At 41.7% G+C, this 27,383-nt stretch overlaps 1 protein-coding gene across 2 annotated transcripts in view; it reads right to left on the bottom strand.

The window, feature by feature from the left end:
- TMEM51 (transmembrane protein 51) overlaps positions 1 to 27,383 on the bottom strand; it is a 54,539-nt gene that overhangs the window by 6,009 nt on the left and 21,147 nt on the right. For both annotated transcript variants that reach the window (XM_063436590.1, XM_063436589.1), the window contains exon 2: positions 25,672 to 26,141. In XM_063436590.1, coding sequence (XP_063292660.1) covers positions 25,672 to 26,018 — 347 coding nt within the window. In that variant the 5' untranslated portion in view covers positions 26,019 to 26,141. The remainder of the gene's footprint in view (positions 1 to 25,671; positions 26,142 to 27,383) is intronic.

Below are 27,383 nucleotides of genomic sequence, written 5' to 3'. Positions count from 1 at the left end.
TTTTAAATATATTTATTTTTTATTTGGTTAAATATCTGCAATTCTGTATCATAACCAATATTGATGTGTTAGTAAACAAGGATTACAAGTGGACTCTGTATGCACGCCAATGCACCACGCTGAATGTAATGTCAGCAATACACCACACTGGACAAATCTGACACAGACGCTTCAGAGTCTTTCGCACCTGTGAGCATGCACAGGAAGAATTGATTGAGTTGGGGCGCTAGCGGAAATGTATGGATATATTGTATTAGTTTATAAATTGGCAATTAGGTGCGGTCTAATTATTTTTTATTTCATTTCAAATATTGCTTTCCATGAGGAAGTATTTTCCACATTTTGAATCTGATAATTTATTTTGTATCTTGGACTGAAGAGAGGGACCCTGAGCGCAGTTATTTCAGTGTATATGATATAAATGGATAAGGATAATAACACATAATATATTGGTTCTTGCAGTGAATAAAAGATTGTAGTTACTATATGAAGCCAATTGTGTAAATTATAACTTATTGTATAGTTTTAAAGGGTTAAATCATGTACCATCCCAACTTCGGTGCTTTGAAGTGGTCATGGTGCCAAGAGTTTGAAAAAAGTAGCATTTCACGTTGAAAGGCTGCAAATACGACCCCTTTACTGCTGGATGTGTAACTTCACTTATAGCACCTTCATTGGGGAACAAGAGCTCTGTGCTGGCTAATGTCAATTCTGGACGTTTCTACGCAAAGTGTTTTATTCACTGGCTAAAAGCACTCAGCTAAAGTTGTTATGATGCCAGGAGGTCCGTGGCATTAACTTACATTTAGGGGTTTAATTGTTCATGAATAGTTTATCCCTAAAGTCGGCGTTCCGGTGCTGGATCTCTCTGCCCCCTGCCCTTTCATTTGGTGAAAAAGGTTCAAAATGGAAGATCATGGCTGTTGTGGGCAGGGGTGCTGCTGATTGGCTGAGAGCGGTCAGCTGATTCACTTAGCCAATCAGTGGCTCTTACTTCACAAAAACAGTCGGATGACTACCATAGATGTGTTAACGTATATCCAACTAAGCTCATTACCATCTAGGATGTCTAGGACATTTCCTCCTCTCCCCCCATTTTATTTTAAATAAAACAGTTCCCTGAAACTGCCACTTTATATGGCAGAGTAGAAGAGGACAGGAGGATTAAAAATGAATCTCGGAAAAAAAAAAAAAAAATGAAGTCACAATGATTAGTAATACATTGCAATGCCCTTGAGCTGGTGACAGTGTCAGCGTCATAAATTAAAGTGAATATCTAGACTCCTGTCAACAGCAGCTAAATAATTACTATTTGGTATAGACCTTGTTGTAAAAGACGCAAGGAGCATTTTGTAGCAACCAAAAAATAAAATGACTTTTCACAGAGGTTACAAAAAGTATTCCAATATGTTTACATGGAATACAATGGTTTATTCTAGAATGCAAGCATTTTTGTGAAGTATATCTTGTGTATTGGTTTATATTGGTTTGTCTGTTTAAAGTGACACGGTCACCATCACTCCTTCCCCTGAAAAATTTGTATTTCATAAGGATAGACGCTTTATGAAATCCTTATTTTGACTGTGTTGGAATTTCTCTGAAATTTTATTTCAGGTTTAGAGATATATTGAGATTAAGTAGCGACTACTTTGTCTCTGTACATTTCCTACACCTGACACTTCTAGACACTGGGCAGTACTACCGCAGTCTAGAAGGGTCAATCCCCTTAGCTGTCATCAGTGATGGCTACATGGAATTGGCTCTGTCTATGGAGGGTCCCCGCGGTTTTGCAGAAGCCTACATATACCTCAAAGCTGGACTCTCCCTCATCCGCACCGGAAGATGGTGGGCACGCCCACGATTGACAAGTGTAGGTAAGTAGAACTCTCCTTTACCTGCAAAGTTCATACACAGTGACAATGCCGATTTGCGCCACATTTCATTACATTTTTTTATTTATTTATTTTTTAAAACACAGTCCAAGCTAAGCACGGTCATGCCGAACTTACCTTACCACAATCGCTTCCTCTTCTCTTCCTCTCTCAGAATCTGTTCTTCCTTTCTGATCGTTTTCTTTAAAACATAAGACAAAGTAGAGACAACTTTGTCTTATGTATCTTTCCTGCGCTTGACCTTCTTTGACCAAAGGAGGAGCTCAAGTATGCTCCATTTCCTGTGGTCAAAGACATTTTCCCACAAAACTCACCTCTCCTCTTGTTCTCGTGTTGCTTCATTCACCGTTCAAACGTCCTGTCATATAGACAGGACGCTGTTGAAACTACCGTATTTCGAAGTAGACTACACGAGGGGAGATGTAATCTACTACGTCGGAAGTGCTAAAGGTTGCCTTCCCTTGCTACATGAAAGAACATACCAAACCATGGACTGGTCAATATAATGGAAACATGCATACATCAATTTTTAAATCTGGCTAGAACATAAATCTCCCCGTGAAGTCTGAAGTTTAATTATGTTGGATGCAACTCATGGGGGTTTACCTTTCCAGATGTGTGCGTGCAACAGCTGCAGAAGTTTTAGAAGTGAAGAAGGCAATGCAATTGTGAGAGTGTAAAAACATAGAACAGTGGGTAGTACCATTATCTTCAACAAATGTATTCAGCTAAACCACAATATTTCCAATTTTAACCAGGTATGTAATGTGGTCCAAATAGTCCCCAAAAGGTTTATGATGTTTTTTCTTAAAGGGACATTATAGGCCCACTATAGGGATAATTGTGAGACCACTTTATCTCACGGAAGTGGTCTGGGTGTAGTGTCCCTGTCCCCTTCAAGGCTGCCTGTTTAGATTGCAGGGTTAAGACTGCCTCTTGCATTTATACGGCGTTTAAAGGACCACTATAGCACCCAGACCACTTCAGCTCAATGAAGTGGTCTGGGTGCCAGGTCCCCCTAGTTTTAACCATGCATCTGAAAACAGTTTCAGAGAAACTACTATGTTTACACCGAGTTTTTATTCAGCCTCTAGTGGCTGTCTCCTTGATAGCCACTAGAGGCACTCCTGCGATTTTCAGTGAGAAAATCGCATTGAACTCACATAGCGTGAGTTCAGATCACCATAGGAAAGCATCGAGTAATGCTTTCCCAAGGGCGGTTTGAATGCGTGCACGGCTTTGGCCGCACATGCACATATGGCTCCACATAGGCAGGAGAGGGAGCCGCGCGCTGGATTAAGGTAAGTGGCCGAAGGGGGTTTTAACCCCTTCAGCCCAGCGGGGGGAGGCCCCAATAACCCTTTATGGCTAGGAAAATGTTTTTTTTCCCTGGCACTATAGTGCTCCTTTAACTCTGAAATGACGCTGGACACTTGCTGTGCATGTGCATTAGCTTCTCCCCCATTGCTAACGTCAGAGGAGGTGGAAAGAGATAAGTGTGAAAGATAACGCTGTAATGTTTGGTTAAAAAAATGCACCCGTGGGGGGCGGGGCCTGGCCGCCGACGGGATCAGACGCGCTTTGTCTGAGCTCCCGCTTCAGGGTCTAAAAATCGGCAAAAACTGGAGGCCAAAGCTAACCAGCGGTCCATACTGGTGACCAAATTGACCCCCAGCTGATGGGGAACGCGGGGATCTCACAAGACCCTGCCTGGCAATAACAGTGACCCGACAAGGGCCCGGAGCACAAAGTAGCTTGAGCCAGGACGGGACGGCCGCCCTCCCGGGTCTCCAGTCGGCGTCTGGCTCCCCTCCCCCCTCTGGACAGCGGAGGGGGGGTCATCCCGGTCTACAAGGGCAACCATTGGGGCACCAATCTGGGCCCAGAACAACCACCCTGCCGTGGAACACCTACTGAGCGGCACCCCACAAGATGGCCACCGCTCGCATGCCATGTGCGCGACCGGCCAGCATTACAGAGCCGAACGCAGAGAAGACCACCCAGCTAGAACAAGGCAAGTCTAGGGACGAAAACATCTACCACAGCCGGGGAGAGAGTGGGGCTGAAAGAGTTACTAAACCCTCTGACCACAACCGACGACCCCTGGGGAAGCTGTGCTTTCACACCGCATGACGTTTCTACCAGTCGCCCTTCCCAAACAACAACAAACTTGCTAGCTCTGCACTCGGCTACAAATCAAGCCTGGAAGGAGAAGCCCAACTGCCACCCAGATGAGTACCCTAGACACGTGTGAAAGCATGTGGATCCCTGTCATTGTGCATTGAGCAGGACTACTGTGTCTCCCTGTCACAGCCCACAAGTCTTAAGTTACTCCATCCTATATGCCAGCATAGAGACAACTACAGCCCAACGTTACGCGGGCTTTACAAGGGACTGCAGTTTTAACTTTACTTCTTGCCACCTAAGATCCAGTATCCCTTGCTATACACTGCTACAGTATTGCCTTTCCTACCTATGTTAAATGGCAAAGATGTGCTAAGCTCCAGTGGTCCTAACCAAGCTTTTGTCTAGCCAGAATGTTAAACAATTACTACTTAAAAAACATACCAATCGTGCATTGCATAACAGAATTGAAACATATCCTCAGAGGTTTCACCACGTGTGTCTGAGATGATTCTTCAGTATCAGTGAGCTAGGCATCTATGCAGATTTAATATTTTCTTGTCTAGATACCAAACATGCAGTATAAATCTGTTATGTCTTACACCATGATAGACACACTAGTTCAGCGTGGTCCTAGCCTACCTCAGATATAGCATGTTTACCTTATCACATGACACACCAGGCATGTATTGTTAACCCGTTGTATATTACTTTAAAGAAAATGTTCAGTTACTCCATATACCATGTCAAGGTTACACAATGTTTGATGCTTGAACTACTTGCCAATACGGTCGTGGTATCGCAAGTCTGTATGTAAACGCTTGCACAACAAAAATAAAGAATTAAAAAAAAAAAATATGTGATTTCGTCAGGCGAACCAGTCCTCTCTCCAGTCGAAGGAGAACTTTGTTTTTAAGTTAAGCTCCACTTGGTAACAAAGTGTATGGAGGAGAACATTTGTATATTTTATGCATGTCCATTGTCTCTGGTTCTATGTGTTTGCTTTGCCTGGCTTCTTTGGTCTCTATGCTTACTTTTGTGTTTTGGGCTTTTGAAACTTAAAACCAAATAAAAATTTAATGTGAATAAAATCTGATTAGAAGATCCCATGGAGCCAAGTCACACCCTTCAAGGCACACAAACACCAGCGGACTAGCACGGCACTGGAAATATTTTAAAATGATAAAAAAAATATTTTTTTAAAAAATATAAACATTTATACTATATACATACACACTAAATCTTTTTAAAAATATTAAACTGCTAATGTGTCACTAAAGAGACACTTTATATACACAAGTGAACTTATTAAATGAACCTAATAAAATGCGTAGAAATCCACCAAACATTTTAATATAGGAGATACCTAGAAGAGTTAAACGCTTTAGTAAAGTAGACAGATGCAACATCTCCCCTTGCAATGGGAAACCATTTATATTGTGGGGAGGCCAGCATATAAATTCCACTTAGCACGAGCCCTCTGAAGCAAAACGATCACCTATTTGATATCAGTCTAATTTGCATACTTCCTATTAAATGCGGGCCAGCAGGGAAACGAAGTCTTTTCTGAGATCAGAAATCGTGCAGGTCTAATTACGCCTGCTCCACTCGTTGCTGCCACATTTTACCCGCTGGGTTTTCTCAAGTGCCTGAATAACTATTGTAAATATTTTTTTTGTCCTGTGATTTAATTACTGTACAATTAAAACTAACAACTGCAGTTCTAATATTCTCCATATCTTGTTCATTTTTTATGACACAAAAGGTTGGTAAGAGTGGGGTTTTGGATGAATATAAACAACAATGTTTTCCCAGTTTGCATGATGTATGCTAGCGTAGAATTGAGGTGGGGGTCTGTTTAAATTTCACATGTCAAACACAAATTGTGTCAGTTTAAAGGAACTAATATTTCATCTACATAGTCTGCACTATCCAACAATCTTGGGGATATTCACTAAAACAAGCATTGATTTGAGAGAGAGAAAAAAATATATATATCACTCTGGTTTCACTGCAGTTATTTTTTATTTTTTTAATCTAAATGTTGACACTTTTGCTGTTGAATTTGCCAGCTCAACATGTAGCTTAAAGGGACACTATAGTCAACATATAAACGCAAGAAAGACAGGTCCCCCAGCCTTCTCTCTTGTTTTTATATGAACTTGCCATAAAAAAAAAAAAAAAAAAGTTTTAATAAAACTTTCCTCCGTTCCAGCGCCGAGCTCCCCGCTAGGCCACACACCCTTTTTCGTCAAAATGACGAAATCACTGGGCCCAATAGGACACTTCGATGTGGTGCGCATGCGCGGTTTCGTGCTGCACCAATCGCATTCTTCATAGAGCGGCATTGAATGCCGCCCTATGAAGAAACTCCGAGCTCAACCACGCATGTGCGCGGAATGCGCGTTCGCGAGCTGAGCTGTCTGACTGACAGTTCAGCTCGCTTTATATACCCGCCCCCCTCCTCAGCCAATCTGTGTTTGCATAGAAATATAGATATAGATATAGATATAGATATAGATATAGATATCTCTATATATAGTGTTTCTATGCAAACACACAAGTAGTAAAAAATTAGACACACACACTCTTTCTCAATCCACTTACATCATCAATCCTCACCCACTCACCCTCAGTCACCCACCCACACTCCCTAAATACGTTTACTGTTTGAATCCTCCCCTCCTCCTCCTCGGTCATCCTCCCCTCCTCCTCCTCCATCCTGTCAGCTCAAGCCACTCCCACGCAGTGCTGACAGCCTCAGCACGCAAAGCGCGTTCACAGTGCTTTGTGTGCTGATAGCACGTCTGAAGTATTCGCCCATGCGTGGATAAGTCAGACGTGAATGAAGCCTTTTTAGGGCTTCTGAACTCTGAAGTCCCTCTGCTGGCCGTCTGATTGACTGCAACTGGAGGTGTTCCAAGCTTCCAATGTAAACACTGTATTTTCTATGAAAATACAGTGCTTACAAGAAAAAGGCTGCAGGGAGCTGTAGCACTCACCTGAACAACCTCATTAAGCCGAAGTTGTTCAGGTGACTATAGTGTTCCTTTACGCGTAGGGCACCGGTCACTTACACATTTTAAGTACATGTTCAATTTATATTATTGCGCAAATACAATGAAATAAAAAAATTACATTTTTATATTAAAAAAAAAAAAAAATATATATATATATATATATATATATATATATATATATATACACACACACACATACATATACACACACTGTTTAGTAGATATACAGTATTCCCCTCCAACATGCACTTGCATTTAATTATGCATTTTGGCCATTGGGTCACATCTAAAACCAGATTTCTTGTCTTAAGTCTTTACAAACCCTCCCCTTTTAACCCTGCCCAGACTTTCTGTGGCTGTCCAATCACAAACATAACAATGCAGCTCAATGAAAAGTCTTTGAAGGGCAGGTGCTCTGTGCAATTGCTGCCTCTTGAGTTTAGCTCCACTGAGCTAACCAAAACCAGGAAGCAACAGGACAGGTTATCTGACTGAAAACGAAAAGGGTGTAACAAGGTTAATTTAAAAAGTGGTCATTTCTATGGAGATCTCCACTTTTCATACAATGAAAAATAATAGGACACTGTCAGGATATTTATATCGGCAGACATTTTGTGCTATGATAGAAATTAAAATGTATATTGTCAGAATCACTCTGAACAGAGCAGACTCCATTTTGCTATCTTCAAACTGACAAAGACATAAAAAATGTCTATCCTTTCTGTGACTAACCTAGCCGGAGCTAAAGAATGCATTGTATATACAAACCAAGTGATAAGAAATGAGAACGGGGGACTGAAGACTGTCTAAATGTTAATGGAATAGAAATAATTCTAAACCCAGACACTCGTGACAGAAGATTAAATAATTTAATTTTACTTTCGAAATTTCACAAGGTCTCATTGTAAGTAAAAGTTGAAATTAAGTTTAAACTGTCAGTTTTAGAAATTACAGCAGGAATTGGAGACACACTGCCTGAAGAAAGCCTAAAGAAACTTTTTGAACTGACGAGTAACCTTAAGTTATGGCAGCCATATAGATAAACCAATTTACGTCAAAATCGCCACCAGGAAAAGTTAACTCTTTCCTGGATAGGTATGTTTAGTGGGACGAGACTGCCCTCTATGGACCAAATACTTAAATTGCTATCTGGAAGGTAACCACACCTCCAGTTTTCTATTGGCCTATCACCTAGTGACGAACAGAGAATTTTTCCCTTTAAAAAGTTAAGACAAAGGGAAGAGAGGGCCCAAGTCAAAGAATCAGGGGAAGTGAGCAGTGGAGGCAATCGTAAGAAGTCAGGATCGCAGGCTAAGAAAGAAAAACAGAGCGTCAGAGTGAGAAATCCAAACAAGTTCATGAGACTACCTACTCATGTGATGAGAATATCTACCTAACTGGTTTCATTTAATTAATCTAAATTAATTCAAATTTTCTAATAACATGATATATGACTGGATAAATCACGATCAGATTTCGATATTTAGAAATCTTCGTTAACTAAGAAATATATACCGTATTTATCGGCGTATAACACGCACTTTTTTCCCCTGAAAATAGGGGAAAAATCGTGGGTGCGTGTTATACGCCGATATCCCACAATAGTGTGCACACTTCCTTTCAGTCCCGCCGGAAACCGGAACCTGAAATTAAAGTTCCTGTACCGCGGTGTGCGCTGTGAAGCCGGCCCACGCTTCAGGACAGGTAAGTAATTATGGGAGGGGAAGTACACTATGGGAGGGGAGGGGGGGAAAGTACACTATGGGAGGGGAGGGGGGGAAAGTACACTATGGGAGGGGAGGGGGGAAAGTACACTATGGGAGGGGAGGGGGGGGAAGTACACTATGGGAGGGGAGGGGAGGGGGGGAGAATACTATGGGAGGGGGGAGAATACTATGGGAGGGGGGAGAATACTATGGGAGGGGGGAGAATACTATGGGAGGGGAGGGGGGGAGAATGGGAGGGGAGGGGGGGAGAATGGGAGGGGAGGGGGGGAGAATACTATGGGAGGGGAGGGGGGGAGAATACTATGGGAGGGGAGGGGGGGAGAATACTATGGGAGGGGAGGGGGGGAGAATACTATGGGAGGGGAGGGGGGGAGAATACTATGGGAGGGGAGGGGGGGGAATACTATGGGAGGGGAGGGGGGGGAATACTATGGGAGGGGAGGGGGGGGACCACTATGGGATGAGGGGGGGACCACTATGGGATGAGGGGGGGACCACTATGGGATGAGGGGGGGACCACTATGGGATGAGGGGGGGACCACTATGGGATGAGGGGGGGACCACTATGGGATGAGGGGGGGACCACTATGGGATGAGGGGGGACCACTATGGGATGAGGGGGGACCACTATGGGATGAGGGGGGACCACTATGGGATGAGGGGGGGACCACTATGGGATGAGGGGGGGACCACTATGGGATGAGGGGGGGACCACTATGGGATGAGGGGGGGACCACTATGGGATGAGGGGGGGACCACTATGGGATGAGGGGGGAACACTATGGGATGAGGGGGGAACACTATGGGATGAGGGGGGAACACTATGGGATGAGGGGGGAACACTATGGGATGAGGGGGGAACACTATGGGATGAGGGGGGAACACTATGGGATGAGGGGGGAACACTATGGGATGAGGGGGGAACACTATGGGATGAGGGGGAACACTATGGGATGAGGGGGAACACTATGGGATGAGGGGGGAACACTATGGGATGAGGGGGGAACACTATGGGATGAGGGGGGAACACTATGGGATGAGGGGGGAACACTATGGGATGAGGGGGGAACACTATGGGATGAGGGGGGAACACTATGGGATGAGGGGGGAACACTATGGGATGAGGGGGGAACACTATGGGATGAGGGGGGAACACTATGGGATGAGGGGGGAACACTATGGGATGAGGGGGGAACACTATGGGATGAGGGGGGAACACTATGGGATGAGGGGGGAACACTATGGGATGAGGGGGGAACACTATGGGATGAGGGGGGAACACTATGGGATGAGGGGGGAACACTATGGGATGAGGGGGGAACACTATGGGATGAGGGGGGAACACTATGGGATGAGGGGGGAACACTATGGGATGAGGGGGGAACACTATGGGATGAGGGGGGAATACTATGGGATGAGGGGGGAATACTATGGGATGAGGGGGGAATTTCCTGGAATTTCTTTCTAAAAATGAGGTGCGTGTTATACGCCGATAAATACGGTAGTTATAACCATTCCATTCTGCAGATAATAATAATTATGTATTAAAGAGACATATCACATGTTAGCATATCGTGATATTTATCCAGGTGTATTGATTTGCTCTAAAATAAGATAAAATATCTGTTTAGGCAAATTAAAATTCAGCTTGTAGAATTTGGTAGATTTCTCTTATTGGATGGTTCCAGGAAATGACTAATGAGCTGGTTTAAATGTTATATTATTTAAAATTACATGAGAATAGATCTTATATGTCCAGAAAGATCTAACCAGCATTGAAAGGGTTATTCTAACTGCTAGCTAAAGTTTTATGGCTGTTCGCTGGAAGCTCTCTGTGTGAAACTTTCACTTTCTTTCTGTGTGAAGCCCATCATAAATCTTGTCTTGACAATTGCTATGTTAACCATTGGAATGTGTATTGCCATTGTATTGCATACTATGTTATACTAAATATTCATTGATTATTATCACGCATATTACATATTATTTAAATTGTCACAATAAATTGTATCTATTTTTTTATAACAAATTGTGATTTTATTTATATGGAATACATTTCACTTACATGATAACGATCTTTGGGATCTGGAGAATTGAAATAGTGGGCAATTCTCGACTGTTTACGTGTGAAGAGTTGTGGGGATATTTATGGGATGATAATAGTAAAGTAAACTGCAGTGCTTTAAGGATCTAGAGTGTCTCTTTAAGCCAGGACCGACCAGTAGTGGTTGGCTATAAGACACCTCCCTTGCACAACTACTTACCTTTCAACATTAGGAAATATGATCACAAGACAGAATGTAGGCACAGAAAATGGCAGACTGACAGACAGCAACACTGACCAGCTCCACTCGGAGATGTCTATGTGCAGTGGAACTGAGGCCAGTAACTACCACATTAGCTGAACATAAAAAAAAGTATTATAATCCGCTTATTTGGAGCCTCACACTATAGCTGAGGATGGCGCACACATCAAAAAAATAAAAAATAAAATAGGAGAGTGGTGGTGGTAGTGTTCTTCAAATAGGGAGGGCCAGGTCTCCATGAAAGTGCAGCAGTATACAAATGGATACAAATATCCAGACACTAATGGGTTCTTCTAAAAGGCAGTCTCTTTTTGGAACACAGAAATGGAGACAACATTTCGGCCTTAACATGACTAGACTTGACAAAGGCCCATGTAGTTCCTGAAACATTGTCTCTGTTCCCGTATTCCAAATAAAGACGGCCTTTTAGAAGAAACCATCCGGAGTACCTGGATATTTGTATCTACTACTATAAAAGGCAAAGCCATAGGGAGCTGGACAGCTAGCACAAAATTAACACTGTTGTAATGATACATCCTATCACACCCGTCACCCTACAACACAAGCTGCAATAGAGCTGCAGTATTCCGAGCCACAGCTTCATGTCTTGTTACTAGATAACAGATTACCAGACAAGGCAAGCAATCAGCAGGGGGCGTCAGATTTATTATTTGTGAAGACAGGCGGCTTGGGAGACTGGAGGAAAATGGGTGTTTGTGACATTAGGGAGGTTGGAAGAAAATGAGAAAGGCTGGGGCTTATGAAATCAGAGAAAGGGAGTCATACTGAGAAGCAATGAGCCAGTAATGGGGAGGGAACAGGTTATATACACTTAAATCTGGTATAAAAGCCAAAATGCCTATGGGGTGTTCATTTTTAATTAAATAAGTTTTAATTGCAAATTGTTGCATGATACCTCTGAGATAATGCAATTTGAATTCTTTCCTACTGCACAGCGCATCTGCCACAGTCATTTCAATTAACAGGATAGGAATTGACAGGTAACTGCATTTGTCTAGGAATCTGGAATCACTCTCCAAGAAAGCCAGAGGATCTCATACAAACAACTATTTAAAATGCAGAAAAGACTTTATAAAAACTGTTTTAAAAATCTTAAAACAGAAAATATCTGGTTCTAATGCACTTGACTGAGATATTCCTTTGGAGTCAGTGACCAGTAATATATTCAACTAAGCCCCCTCCCGGTGTACATTTAATATATGTCTATGCTGCAAAGCAGTGTATAATTGTATGAATGTAAACTATCCATTTAGGATCATGGGTAACGAGAACCTCTGCAATTAGGCAGCTGAACAAAGAATTGCCTTAGGCTCAGGTATAGAGGGGAATATAATTAGTTAGCACTGCCTTTAAAATTATGCATTTATTACATTTCAAAACCATGAATTATTTTAAGAAAAAAAAAAATCAAATAAAAGTTTACACTTAGGAAATAAATCTTTGTATGATCAATGTTGTGAGATGTGCCTACCTGGACCTTGTCTTGCTGTCTGAAAGTAAAGACAGGTTTGTCTTTGCGCATGCATGGTGGGGGCAATTGGACAGAACGCCTCTAACAAACCTGTGACAGGAGCCAATAGTAAGCTGATGATAATCCAATTCAATTCAATTTATTTAGCGAATGGATTTGCTGCCAAGCACTGTGTGTGCATGCCCCATAAACTCCCTACTGGGCGGTAGTTTGTGGAATATGCACAGCTCCCATTGTAAGTAAGGGAAGAATCAGAACTAGCTAAGACAATTGGGATATGGTGAGAGCTCAGTGCAGAAGCTGTAAACCCTAGGGATTCGCAGCAAATATAGGTGTGCATCTCTCGGTTCGATCATTTGATTATTTTTTATTTTTACATATTTTTCAAAGCATTACATTGTCAGACAAATGAAGGTCAACCTACAATGCCAGCTTTTGGGCACGTAGCTTGTGCACCTGTTGGCCTATGAGCTTTGGTCATACATAGAACCATACACAATTGTTCTCAGGGCCAGCATTGTCTATAGGTAGACACCTTAAGGCAATGTCCTATAGGTACCGGTTGACAGTCCTTTCTATTATTTTTCTTTAATTCCATGACCCAAAACCTCAAACTGTTTCTACTCGCACCTCTGATACCTCGAAGACTTCTCTAGGGCTGCCCCGTGCCTGTGGAACTCCCTTACTCGCTCCTTTAGACTCTTACACGGTCTCAATTCCTTCAAAAGATCATTAACAACGCATTTCTTTAGAAAAGCATATCAATTAAACTTAATAGCTTTCCCTCTCCGCACCTTGGTAACCCACCCTGCTTCCTCTCCTGCAACAGTGTCATCCAATAAACTAACCCATTCCCCGTAAACCGTTCTAGTAACCTACTTTTTCCCCATACACTCCCAACGAAAACATTTTCATGCATGTATTCACTGTGGGTATATCGTAAAACAAATTGCAAAAGCTGCAGTTCTTATAAACTTCAATCTCTGCAAGCTCTAGCCTTTTTCCCCCCAGAAGAGACTTACGGTGTCTTCACATGAAATAGCCTGAAGGGCTCCCCCCGTGCACGTGAGCGCTCATACACAAGCAGCATGCTGATCTGAGCTCTGGACGCTGGCCTGAGTTATGCAGGGGTGAAGGCAGGTGAGTTTACAGAGCACTCCTGCAACTTCCATTCATTCAGAATCCCCCTTGGCTGTTTGCCAGTGAGGGGTGTTTATTTATAAGAGTGCTGATTTTTCAGAGAAAATTGGCAATTTTTTAAACTCATTATTAGGGGATACTACTCACCCAGGGCCATCTTTAATATTTATTGGACTCTGGACAATAATTTTGCTTGGGCCCCCTGGACCTTGCTCCATATCCACTCCCTGGCATTCAGATACACGGAATAACACACGTAGCGATACACAGACCTACATATAGACAGGGCATATAGACCATAACGGTTGTCATGGGCCCAGCGGTCCTAGGGGGCCCGGATTGCTCAGGTCGTCCCGGGCCCCACATTCGCTATGTGCACCCATATATAGCGATTAACGCTATATAAGTATGCACTGCGGGCCCCCGCTACCTGTATTCTGCAGGGGGCCCAGCACACTTAAAATATATACTGCCCAGATGCTCTGCTCTATCGTCAGAGTGTTGCCACAGGCTACCATGGCAACGCTCAGCACGGCTCGCGAGACTTCGACAGAGCATCTGGCCAGTATATTTCAAGTGTGCTGGGCCCCCTGCAGAATACAGGTAGCGGGGGGACTGCACCAATCCTCAGGACCTCCAGTCAACGTGATCACCCCCCTCCATGGCGACAGGTGAGGGGGGAATAAAACAGTACAATTAATGAAAGGAAAGAAAATACTGCAGGCTTTTCCCCCTACATTTACACACACACTACATCCTTACACAAACACACACTCTGGAGTCACTACACACACACAACATCCACTACACAAACACACACTACATCCACTACACAAACACACACTACATCCACTACACAAACACAGTCTGCAGTCACTATACACACACATTAAATACTTACACAAACAAACTATGTAGTCACAATACACAAACACACTCTGCATTCACTATACACACACTCTGCATTCACTACACAAAGACACTCTGCATTCACTATACACATCACATATAATACACACAAACACTACATCCACTACACAAACACACACGCTGCATTCACTATAAAACACACACTACGCATCTAATATATACCTCATACATTACACAAATGTACAATCTGCATCCACTATACACACACCGCATCCACTTTACACACATTCTAGATCAACTATACACACACACCAGAATCAGTACAGACACTGCATCCCTGTGGGCGGACTCAGGTGCAGGCACCTGGGGGCCCAGACCTTGAGCTGTGTCAGGGGCCCCACAATTTCTGATGGCAGCCCTGCATATAGATACACATGCAGACATACACACACAAACCAATACTAATGTACACACATGCAACCTGATACAAAGATACAGAAATAGATTGACATACTGACACATAGATACACACCAATACACACTGAAACACAGATACACACACATTCAAATAAATAGACATACATGCAGACACAGAAATACACACTGACACTTATTCACATGCAGACACACATTCGCATACAGATACACCTACAAACACATTCGCACATTCACAAACCGGACTTTACATAGGACACAAAGTCATGCGTTTAGACTGGAAAAAAGAAGGTTTTGTCTAAGGCAAAGGAAAGGTTTTATTACTGTAAGAACAATAAGGATGTGGAATTCTCTGCCTGAAGTGGTTTTATCAGAGTCCATACAGATGTTCAAACAGCAACTAGATGCATAATTGCAAAAATATTCAAGGATCTAATTTTTCAATGTAGGGTAATAGCTGCTTGAGCCAAGGATACATCTGACTGCCATTCTGGGGACAAGAAGGAATTTTTATCCTAGTTTGTTGCAAAATTGGAAGCGCTTCAAACAAATCCTTCTTTTGGATCAACAGCAAAAAACAAGTGTGAGGAAGGCTGAACTTGATGGACGCAAGTCTCTTTTCAGCTATGTAACATACAAACAGATAAACTTACAGACACACAGATATTCATGCAGAAAGTAACGTTTTTTTCAGCCACCCTCCTATTTCCTACCTTTTAAGTGCAGGAGGGTGGCTTTCACTCTACTCCAACATTCCATGCGGTGCCCGGTGTTAGCTGGGAGGAAGTGATTGGCTGTCAATTCCTCCCTGTTCTGACATCACAGGGGCTCAGTCGCACAATTAAAGGGCTGCTGCGCTGACTGGACCTCTGAGGACACAATGCCATTGGATGGCCCTAAGTGCATGGGCCCCCTCAGCACGCGAGCCTGCATGCATTTCTTTATGGATCGGTGATCCTAGAAGAAATTGCGGGCAGAAGGCAAATTGGGCAGCTGCCTTGAGCCCCCCAAAAGCAACTAGCCCCATTTGCCCTGCGTTAAAGACATCCCTGTCCTCACCCATAAGGCACCTCAGCTAGCTGAAGTGCTTTATGCATTTGGAGTGGTCCTTTAATATGGGTAGGCCAACAGCATGCCTCCCATTCTAGGAGTCTGAGGTTCAAGTCAAGGTGATATCCTGTGTGAAGTGCTGAGGGGTAAATACCAGCTGGCACCCAGGGGTTAAGAGCAGGAGGTTTGCTGTATGATGCAATATGTACAATCAGGAAATGGAAACAGAACTTTGCACTTTGAGCTCACTTTTATATTTGTCGATGTGAAGAAAACCATTGAACTGACTTATCTAGAATGGTCGTATTAATATAATGTTAACCCTCAGAGCAACAATCAGAGAGGAAAGCAGGGAACATACAAAGGGCCATTTACTAAAGGAGGAACTCAAGGTGAATTTCTAATCTAAAAAGTAGCTGAAATGGATAGCTGTTTGGACCGTTTGAGATTCACTTTGAATTCTCACTTTAGTGAATAACCCTGAATGTATAAAAAAAATTAGTCCAGGAAATCACATGCACAGGGTGGTGAGAATCAAGGCAAAAAAAAAGTCAAAATTTTACACTTTGCTTCCTGAACAGCACCTACTTCACCTGAATACATTTTAAGATCGTTGTTCCCCCTTCTGACTAGAATCTGCACACTTTCAATAGTCAATCACTTCCTTAGAAACCTAGTAGTTACTGCTCAAGGCATTTTGAATACAATCAGATTCTACATTCCATTTTCTATTTTTTATATCCATCCTAAATACTGTATATCCATTTAAATTAATGGCCCAAACATGAGGTTTCATGCCACCAAGTCTCAGTAATCCCAATGTCACACTGCTCCTTGTATGCAAATATCTCAAGCTCCCCTTTTTTCACTTAAACAAACACTCTAGTGTTCGGAATAAAAAGATTACTAACATTAAAGTGTCCCTCGCCCCCTCAGTTCATGATAGGGTTTAAAAAAGAAAAACAACCTTTCATCATACACTTACCTGATCAGCACTGGGTTGCGTTCCTCCTCATCCGACGTCATTGCTGAAGAACCTAATGTTTTCCTACGGGGTTTTGCTTCACGCTGGATGTTCTCGTGCAAAGTGTGAGGATTTCCAGCATCGTTTCATGGAGTCAAACACCATGAAACTGCAGGAATTGCCTCTAGTGGCTGTCTGGTAAACAGCCACTAGAGGCAGTCTTTAGTTTCTCTAAAACTGCAATATTTTACATTGCAAGGCTAAGGGGACAGGGACACTGCACCCAGACCAATTCAAATGAGATGAAGTGGTCTGGGTGCCTATAGTTTCCATTTAAAAGTTAATATTTGTTTCTTGAACCTGTATTTAATGTAGTGAGGAGAAGGTAGCGCCAAATATAATAAAATAAAATACTGAATTAAATACTATATTGTGGACTCTTTGCATATATTACCTTAAGTACTTAATTCAGGATTTTATTTTATTATATTTGGGGCTGCCTTCTCCTCCTCCTCCTTACTATATACATCTACTATTTTGGGATTTGAGAGTGTACACCATTCTTTTAGGGTAGCTGCCTCTTTTCTTTTGTGGTGCAATAGCGCCGACCCATTTGTTGTTTCTCCTGTTGCAACATGTATTTAACACCTGTTCTGCCTGCTAATCCTACCACCCCCCCCCCCCCTAATTTCCACCCTCCTGGACTTCAGCTGAATTCCCTCTCTTTACTTTACTATATACCCCATTGGGGAAAAAAAAAAAAACACACAAAAGACAAAATAACGCCTAGAGACTTAATGTTTTCAAAAAGTCCCTCCTTTGATCAGGAGAAGGGAGAGTTTATTAAATAAACACCTTAGGGTCAGGAACACAAACCTGTATTCCTGACCCTAGAGTGTTAAAAACCACCATTTAGCCCCCCTGACCTCTCTCACCCCTCTAAATATAGCAAAATCTTACTTTTATTCCAGTCTGCTGCTGCTGTCTCTGATCTGCCTGCTTGGCCGACATCATCAGAAGTGATTCTCTGAGCCAATCACAATGCTTTCCCATCGGATTGGCCGAGACGGTCAAAGAGGCTGATCAGGGGCAGGACAAGCAAAGCACAGCCCTGGCTAGTCAGCATCTCCTCATAGAGATGAATTGAATCAATGCATCTCTATGAGGAAAGTTCAGTGTCTCCATGCAAAGGGTAAAGACACTGTCGCACTGCCCCAGGAAGCACTTCTAGTAGCCATATAAGGAGTGGCCACTGGAGGTGTCCCTAGCTGTAATGTAAACATGGAGTTCTCTCTGAAAATCAGTGTTTACTGCAAAAAACAAAGGAAGTGATTATACTCATGAGAACAAATACAATAAGCTGTAGTTATGGTGACTACTGCATTTCTTTAATGAATGGACTGAACTTTTGGAGAGTTTTCCCTTTGGACTTCTGGGTCTGATCATCAGGACATGTAAAAACACATTAAACCAATTCGATATTATTCAGAGCTTTTAGGGAACCAATACGTCTCCTGATTATAAATAATACACAAAAAGGATATGCAAACAAATTTAGAAAAAAAAAAAATTAAAAAAAGAGTGATTGGGATAAAAAAAAACAAAAAACAAAAACAAACAGGTGAGACCCTATTCAAGGAGGAATTATAGGCCTCATAACAATAAACAGAAATGTAATTCTATGAGTAATGAGAGACATGCGAAATTCACTACATTATGAACCTGAACAATAAGGATACCCGTTTGAGAGCATCACCTAAAAGGCTAACCCATGAATCACCAAGGAAAACAACACACAAAGAGAGTCTAATCTACGTTTTAGAAAGAAGTATAAAACCCCAGAAAAGTAGTAAAGAGAAAAGAATATTCATGGTTGGATAAACAGAGGGTAAGATCACCTAAATAGTATAGAGAGCACAGATTAACAAAGTAATGACACAAAATACACTACAAAGTGGTCTAAACAGGTTTGTTATGTATAAAATCGATCTCAATAGATTTAAAAGAAAGGATGCTTAAACAAAGAGTGAGTATACCCCATACAAGGGGGAAACTCAACTGGAATATGATAAAAGGAAAAACAAATACATTAGCTAAATAACTTCCTTAAAGGGACACTCCAGGCACCCAGACCACTTCTGCTCATTGGAGTGGTCTGGGTGCCAACTCCCACTACCCTTAACCCTGCAAGTGTAATTATTGCAGTTTTTCATAAACTGCAATAATTACATTGCAGGGTTAACTCCACCTCTAGTGGCTGTCTATTAGACAGCCACTAGAGGGCACTTCCTAGTTTCTAGCACAGGTTTAGAGCGTTGCTGGACGTCCTCACGCTGTGTGAGGACCTCCAGCGTCGCTCAAAACCCCATAGGAAAGCATTGAAATGATTTTTCAATGCTTTCCTATGGGGAGACGTAATGCGCATGCGCGGCATTTCCGCGCATGCGCATTAGGTCTCCTCGGCCGGTGAGCGAGATTAGTCTCGCCGACCGGCCGACATAATCACTAGGAGGAGCGTCGCGGAGGCAGAGACAGCGGCGAGGGACATCGCCGCTGTCCCAGGTAAGTGACTGAAGGGGTTTTCACCCCTTCAGTAACCGGGGATTGGGGAGTGGGAGGGAGAGGGACCCTCCAGTGCCAGAAAAACGGATCGTTTTTCTGGCACTGGAGTTTCCCTTTAAAGAGAAGTCATGTGTGACAAAAAGCTAAAATCCCACAGCTAAATTAGTAAATGTATCCTTTGTTTAGCATTTATGTTTTAATGAATTGTGTTTGCACCTTATCAATTCGTCCTGTGATTCCAAATATCATCTGCTCCAGTACTTCAGAAGGGTTTGTATCCCCCTCTATAGAGACACAGATTCTATCACCTAGAGAGGTTAAAGGGACACTATAGTCACCTGAACAACTACAGCTTAATGTATTTGTTCAGGTGAGATCTATAGCTCCCTGCAGGCAATCTAATGTAAACACTGTATTTTCAGAGAAAATACAGTGTTTACATTGATTGATAGGAATACCTCCAGTGGCCTTCAGTCAGACGGCCACCAGAGGGACTTCCTATAATGCAGGGCCCTAAAAAGACCATGTACACGTCAGACGTATTAAAATACGTCTGGCGTGTGCAGGAGAGAGAAGGCACTGTGTGCACGCCTTCTCTCTCTCCAGCCTGTCAGCAGAGGAGGGGGGCGGGCAAAGACCGCGAGTTGAGCTGTCAGTCAGCACAGCTGGCGGCCGCGCACACCGCGCGCATGCGCGGTAGTGCGCTCGGGACTTCAGAGGGTGTGAGAATTCAAGGTGAATCTCAAATAAACGGTCCAAACAGTTATCCATTTCAAATGGAAGCGTCTGATTGCTCCCTGCTCGCGCCCGCCTATTTAGTCATTTTGACGAAATAGTGGGCGCGGCTTCACGAGGCTCCCGGCGCTGGAACCAGGTGAGTAAAAGACTCTGCCTGGAGAGTCCCTTTAAAGATGTTCTTTTTTACGAGTCGTTATTTACTTGTTTAATTTAAAATCACTCATCTTAAGGTATTACACTGGAAGTCTGTTTTTGTTCCTGATTGGAGAATGGAAGATGGACAGTGTCACCTTCGCACACATCGACCTCACATATCTGACCCTATCCTCTCATATCCTAACCCACCTTTTTCCTATTAAACCAATTTTTATACGTTAAATAATTCTTAATGCATGTTGTTACACACTTGCGTGCGTTACTCCTTTGCAATTCTTTCATAAAAAGAATTGTTAAAGAGGTACTCCAAGCACCATGGACATTTAAGTGATTTGAAGTGGTCATGCTGATTAGATCTTGTTAATGCAGTGTTTCACTGAAAAAAAAAAAAAAAAAAAAATTTAACACAAAGCCGTTTTTGTTGCTGGAGGTGTGACATTGGCAAATCCAGACGGGCGAATGTTAAATATGGACATATTGGGCATATTGTTGGCAGGCCAAGCTTGCCAACAACCAATAGAGGCACACCTACCACAACCCTCTCCTTGCCACTTGTACTTCGTGATAAACTATTATAATGGTGCCCAAAGTCCCCTGGCACTGTTCCACTATACAATGATAAACTGGTCTCAATTTTGTATAAAGATCACTTTCTGCTCACAGCTCAGTCCCCTCTTTCCTGTATGGGCTAATGCGACTATTATCCTGAGCCGCTATGAGCAGCAATTATAGACTAGCAGGGTTATTAACTAAAGGGAGAATTGCTGGGAATTCAAAGTGAATTTCAAAATTTAGGCCCAGATAATTGAAGAAAAAAAAAAAAAAAAAAAATATTCAAGCTATTTCTATTTTCAGCTCGTCTATTTTGTCTTGAATTTTAAATTCACTTTAAATTCCCTGCAAGTCGCACTTTAGTGAACAACTTTGTAATAACGGTAGCTGATCACTCTCAGCCTCTCTGTCATTCATAGCTGGTATCAGTTGGTGTGGCTGGCTGTCCCTTCCATTGACTTGTTTCTCAATTTTCCTTATGAGCTAAGAAGAGCTCTCTGTATATGCTCGCACTGTGCTGTCCGAGGACAGTTCTTTGTGTCCCCAGATGCATTTAACATGGTAACTAAAGCGGGATAGGATGCCAAAATCGGACTGTCCTACCAAAAAGAGGACTGATGGGAGGCCTCAAAACAGCTGCTATTTCGGGGCAAGTGCTAAATAAAAGGCAATCACCATGGAAACCAATAGAATGTCTCCGAATTTAGTACGGTGTACTGTGAAAGTCTTCCTTGATAAATATCCATCAGTTTATTCACACAATATATTCACAAAGCTCTTTCTCCAGAACCACTTGTGCTACAAAAGTGCACGTTTCAGTGTGAGGTTGTGACATGACCTAGATAAACAATTATTATCCTGTTTGGAAGGGGTGGATTGATGCTTGCATTTTCAGGACATTTGCAAATATTAATTTTGTGGGATGGGCTCCTAGCAGATACATTTGTTCCTCAGTCTATATGCTTGTAATCATTCCTGGATGCAAACGAAGGCAAGTCTGCTTCATGAACTATATTGCACTTTGCAAAATTAAAGATATGTATACATTATTTTAGTTACATTTTCAATAAACCCCAGGTGGGCAGATTTAAATCACAGGTTTCCAGATTTGCTCTGACCCAATAAAACTAATAAAAGATACATGGGTAGATGAGAAACGATGACGGGTGACACTTTCACAGAAAAACAATGGGCCAAAATATGCGACCTTACACCACTGCACACTGGCAAGTAAAACCCAAGATACGTCATGCAAAGTTTTGACCCTATGGTATAGACCACCGCAAATCTTGCAGAAAATTATCCCAGACCTGAGCGACAGGTGCTGGCAATGCCACAGCGGGGTGGGCACATTTCTGCACATATGGTGGGAATGCCAAAGGTGGTCCCCTACTGGCGAATGATCAGTAGAGTGCTACGAAAGTTCTCCGACAACCCACCCCCCTTCAAACCTACCACGCATACCTCTTACACCACACTACGACCCCGACAGCCAAATATAAAAAAATACCTGACTATATGGATACTGAACACAGCAAAACATAGCTTGCCCCTATATTGGAAGGCTGATACACTCCCTCTGTTAACTACCTGGTTTGAGAGAATAGAGGAACTACGTGGATTTGAAGACTTGACATTCACAGCACAGGGCCGCTCACAAACCTACTATGACATATGGACACATAGGCTAGTAGAAGTCTACTGCCCAGATTTAAAAAGCATGCTGACTTATAACCGATAAAGGGATGACACGGGGAACGAGGAGGACGACACCAAGACACTGACCTAGAATTGACAGGAACCTTGGGTTGCTGGTCCACCCAAGCTAGTGACCGACACTCCTCCACCCTCCACCTACCTAAATATATGTTGCTTTGTTTTGCATTATATGCTGGTATGTACCCATCATGACATTTATGATATATGGTAAAGATGGTTTCCCTTAACTGCTTGACTTGCCTATCGAAGCCCTGCGTGGCTAGCATACTGAAAGTACATTTGCATGCTATGGACCTGCAAGTCCAACCTCTTTATTGCAACCTAAAACGTAACGATCCGTTCAATGAAAGATTATAAAATTTTAATTTACAAAAAAAAAAAAATATATAAGAATGCAGATTAGTTGACTCACTTCCTGGTCTGAACCAAGCTCACTGCAGATGCAGCACAGCCTATGGGTCTGCTGCAAATGCAGAAACTTAAAAAGGTTTTTTTAATATTTTTTTTTGTATGCATTTATTTTAAATGAGTTATCTTAACAATACCCTACAGATTAGGGTCACCTACAGCTCATAGTGTCTTACCCTTCTCCAGGCTGCTAGCCGAAATAACTTAATTATAAAGACCCCATCAAGCCAGCCATAGCTATCCTCCTGTTCCGATTTCATAAAATGCCTGCTCTACTATCAAAAACACAAGCATACCTTTTAGTATGATCCTGCACCAGTGAGGTTTTCAAGCTTTTTTTTTTTTTTCTTATAAAAAAATAAATAAAAATCACAACAAAAAATGCATGCATTCTTTTAAAAGTTGTCTGGTTCGGTTTCACCTGGCGATTGGCCAAAAAAAACTCAAATTACCACCGTCACAAAGGATGCTCTGACTGCTCACTTTCACTCAAAACAAAAAAACTGTTCTACTGCTTTACAGGCCAGCTTCCAATCTCAATCCAGAGTGTACTGTGGTTTGTATGAGACTTTCTGAAGACAAATTCTGTATTTTATGTGCTCTATGAGTTGTTCAGTTTGCTTATTTTCTGAGCGCTATTTTCATATTTATGCTGTGTTTTGAGAACTTGGGGAATCTCTAAGGATAAAGACAAGACAGATTCCTTTATATGCATTCTAGTTATGTGTATTGTGTGCCTACTTTAAATCACAACTGTAAAGAATTCTTCGATAAATGGTGGTGTTCAGGACTTCCCTGTTACAGGAGTCCTAAAAAAGGAATCCAGAACATTGACATGTCTGACGGAACACGTGTCACTCCTGACACACGAGGGTCACGTCAACGTGGCATGCATTTATTCTGAGCCAACACACAACATTGTGAGTCAGAAACCAAGACTGCTATAGAAGCTCTTCAATGGAATAAAAATCACAAACTGTTTTATCCAGCCTCTTCTGCTAGTGCGGTCAGTGGGATGACAATTCTTCAAATCATCATTCACTTGCAAATAGATTTATAGGTATTTTTAAATATCCTTTATATAAAACAAAAAAACAAAAAATTACATGCTGAACGGATTCTTATAATAAACAAACATTCTGGTGACAGTTGTCCTACAAGTAAAAAAAAAAAAAAAAAAAAAAAACCACAATCCCCTCCCTCTCCCCCCCCCCAAAAAAACACAGAGTTGGTTGCCCTCACCACGGTGCTCTCCTTGCTGCTAGTAAGAATTCTATGGCGGAGATCTTCAATTTTGAGGATCTCAGCCAATCCAATACGTCCCGATAAGGAGGCAGTGGGATGCGTGAGCACATGTGCAACACTTTGATAACCTGCCCCAATCTAATGCAGTTCTAGGAGAAATACCGCCACTAAAGGTGTGTTAACCCTGAAATGGTACGGAACTGCAATGTTTGCAGTTATTGCACTTGTGTTTTGTGCAAATCATCTGTTTGTGTGTCCTACTATTTTGCTCTATATAATTTTAATACATTTCAAACAAAAATATATAATTGTCTGATTGACTGGAGCACGAATGATATGTACTGTATAGAGGCACTGTTTAATAATTTCCTCTAACATTCCATCATGCAGTGGATGAGCGATGCTGCTATCTATTGTAATAACTGGACAATAATATATGTGTAAAAAGTCAACGTCACCAATTCCACTCCACACATTGTCCATATAGGAAACCAAACCCTGCCTCCCAGCAGTTCTTGCACATTGCTGCCTACTGTTCATCACTGGAGAGGTTGGACAGGTCGGGTTCACCGTGCTTGCACAAGGGAGGTGGAAGAATGTGCACGCGATGAACAATTCAGTGGATGACAAAAGCCCAACCCAGGTGTGTTCAGTTCCATAGGTCTCAAATAGAAACAGGCACGAGAACTAAATATTCTATTATCAACAAATTTATACAGTTGATTGATGTAACAATGATTAGGATTTAAATGAGATGCACTTTATACAGGAAATTAGCCGTTTCAGATCAGAATCTAATAACACAAAACTGGATAATGTGATTTCTACCCTGCAATTACCATAATGACAGTACCCATTCACACATAAAAATCGATTAATGGGGCAGTTGAGGATGTATTAAAGCTATCGAAGAAGGATTGCGGTTAGTGTTCCCCTCAAAAATATAAAAAAAACAAAAAAAAAAAAAAAAAACTGCATTCCCACACAAAAGCCATGAAAATAAAAGATATATGGGGAGCGGTTCTAATATTTTAAACTTGGATAGATGATGTAGAAGATAATACGTACAAGCTGTCAGCTAACTCCAGTTAAAGGAACAATACAAGAACCAGTGTTTAATAAAAAATAAAAAAAAATAAAAAAAATAAAAAGCTCTTCATCTTATCTTCAAGCATATTGACTGATGAATTATTTGATAATCCTAAAGGCATTAAAAAGGGGTACAATGAAATATAGTCCCATATGTATTTCACATTAATGTATTTACTTACCCATCATCATTATTTTGAGGAACAGGGGACACTTCCTGATTAATTCTAGGTCCTTCAAGACTCTGCCTCCTTTTTCTTTTATTCCGAACGCTCAGACATATTGCTATGAGCAGTAATCCAATACCCGACCCAATCAGTACATAGGCCACAGAAAAAGTCTTACTTTTTATGTTCGTATTGCCACTATTTTCTGGAACGCTGCTGTTCCCTTGGGAGGATCCAGGTTGGTCATTGCTGCCAAATCCCGGGACAAGATTCCACACGGCCATCACTACACCGAGAACAAGCAATCCGGCGCCAATAGCCGTGAGGGCATAATACGACCCACTGGATTTAGATTGTGCCATCTTGATGCCACACTGATACGCACAGTATTAGAAGGATGACTTGTCAGTGTTTGTCACACCATCTTCCCAAATTTGAGACAGAAATCCAACCTTCATCTCCTTCCACATCCACCATTGCAACTTCTGTAAAAAAAAAATAGAAAATAAAAAATAAGCAAAAACACTAATTTCTACATGTCAGTATTCGCTCTTAGCATTCCCAGACTCCGCATAAATTGCTTAGTCCTGGGGTGAGAAAAGCCAGACCAGGAGCTATTGTAGAAAAACCATTTCATGTTACGTTTCTCCAATTAGTACAATGTACCTTTTTACATACTTTTGGTTAGCATTTTTATTTCATAAAGTTCTGTAAAATGTTTTTATTACCCTACACGAGTGAACCAGCAGGGCCAAAGTAAATAGTTGAAACGTATTTAAAATAATACGTGCATTATTAGCAAATAGAAAGGAAACTACATTTTATTTAGTAGTAGAATTTAAATCAGACTTCACATTTGATGTTGCACTTAGTCCTGAATTTGAAAGTTTTTACAATGTTTAAAATATATACATACACCTTTGCACACACTGTATGAAACATTTAAATTGGAACAACGGTTTTAGTGGAAATTGATGGAAGGAATGCTCAGCTTGAGGATATTCTAAAATTGTTTAGACCCACAGAAGCAGTGTCTTGAGTGGACTACCCTTTTAACTACAGAATAGAAAAGGGGAACATTGTGCTATATCATAGGGGGTAAGTAGATTCAGTCATAAAATGATGATCTATCAAAGTATATAGTAATTAATGCAGAACAGTACCATCCAAAATTTCAAATGTACAAAAAGGGATATCATTTTAGAGCTATGGCCAGAGCGAGGCAGTTCTATAAAACTTTTGGTGACAATTTATGCAAAAAAAACAAAAACCAAAAAGAAAAAACAAAAACATATGTTACTTACACCGATATCCAGACAGATTTATTGTAGTTTAAACACATTAATTAATTATTGCTATGGCGATCTGGTATAAATAAAAAAAAAAAAAACTATAAAAGAATACGGTGCTCCAATAAAAGAGGTACCGTAGGGTAGAAATAAAAGAGGGATGTGGGCCCAAAACAGGAATTTCCCCTGCTAAATAGGGACACTTGGGAGGTATGCAGTATTAAGGAACTTACAGCAGATTCTACATTGGGAGCTTGCATTGCCTCTGTGGTAGTTAACTAGTCCAAACCAACAAACTGAGTATTTTTAGTAAGCATATAGTATAAATATCAACGGGAATGTGGCACCGAGCATTAAATGACGTCTGATGGTCTTATCAATGTAATACAGTTCTATTTAGATCATTTGTTCATATTAGGGTGATCTGGGGGCAACACT

The sequence above is a fragment of the Pelobates fuscus genome, chromosome 11 (genome assembly GCF_036172605.1).
Source record: "Pelobates fuscus isolate aPelFus1 chromosome 11, aPelFus1.pri, whole genome shotgun sequence".
NCBI lineage: Eukaryota > Metazoa > Chordata > Amphibia > Anura > Pelobatidae > Pelobates > Pelobates fuscus.
The sequence above is the reverse complement of the archived record's forward strand: the minus strand, read 5'-3'. Positions and strand labels throughout refer to the sequence as shown.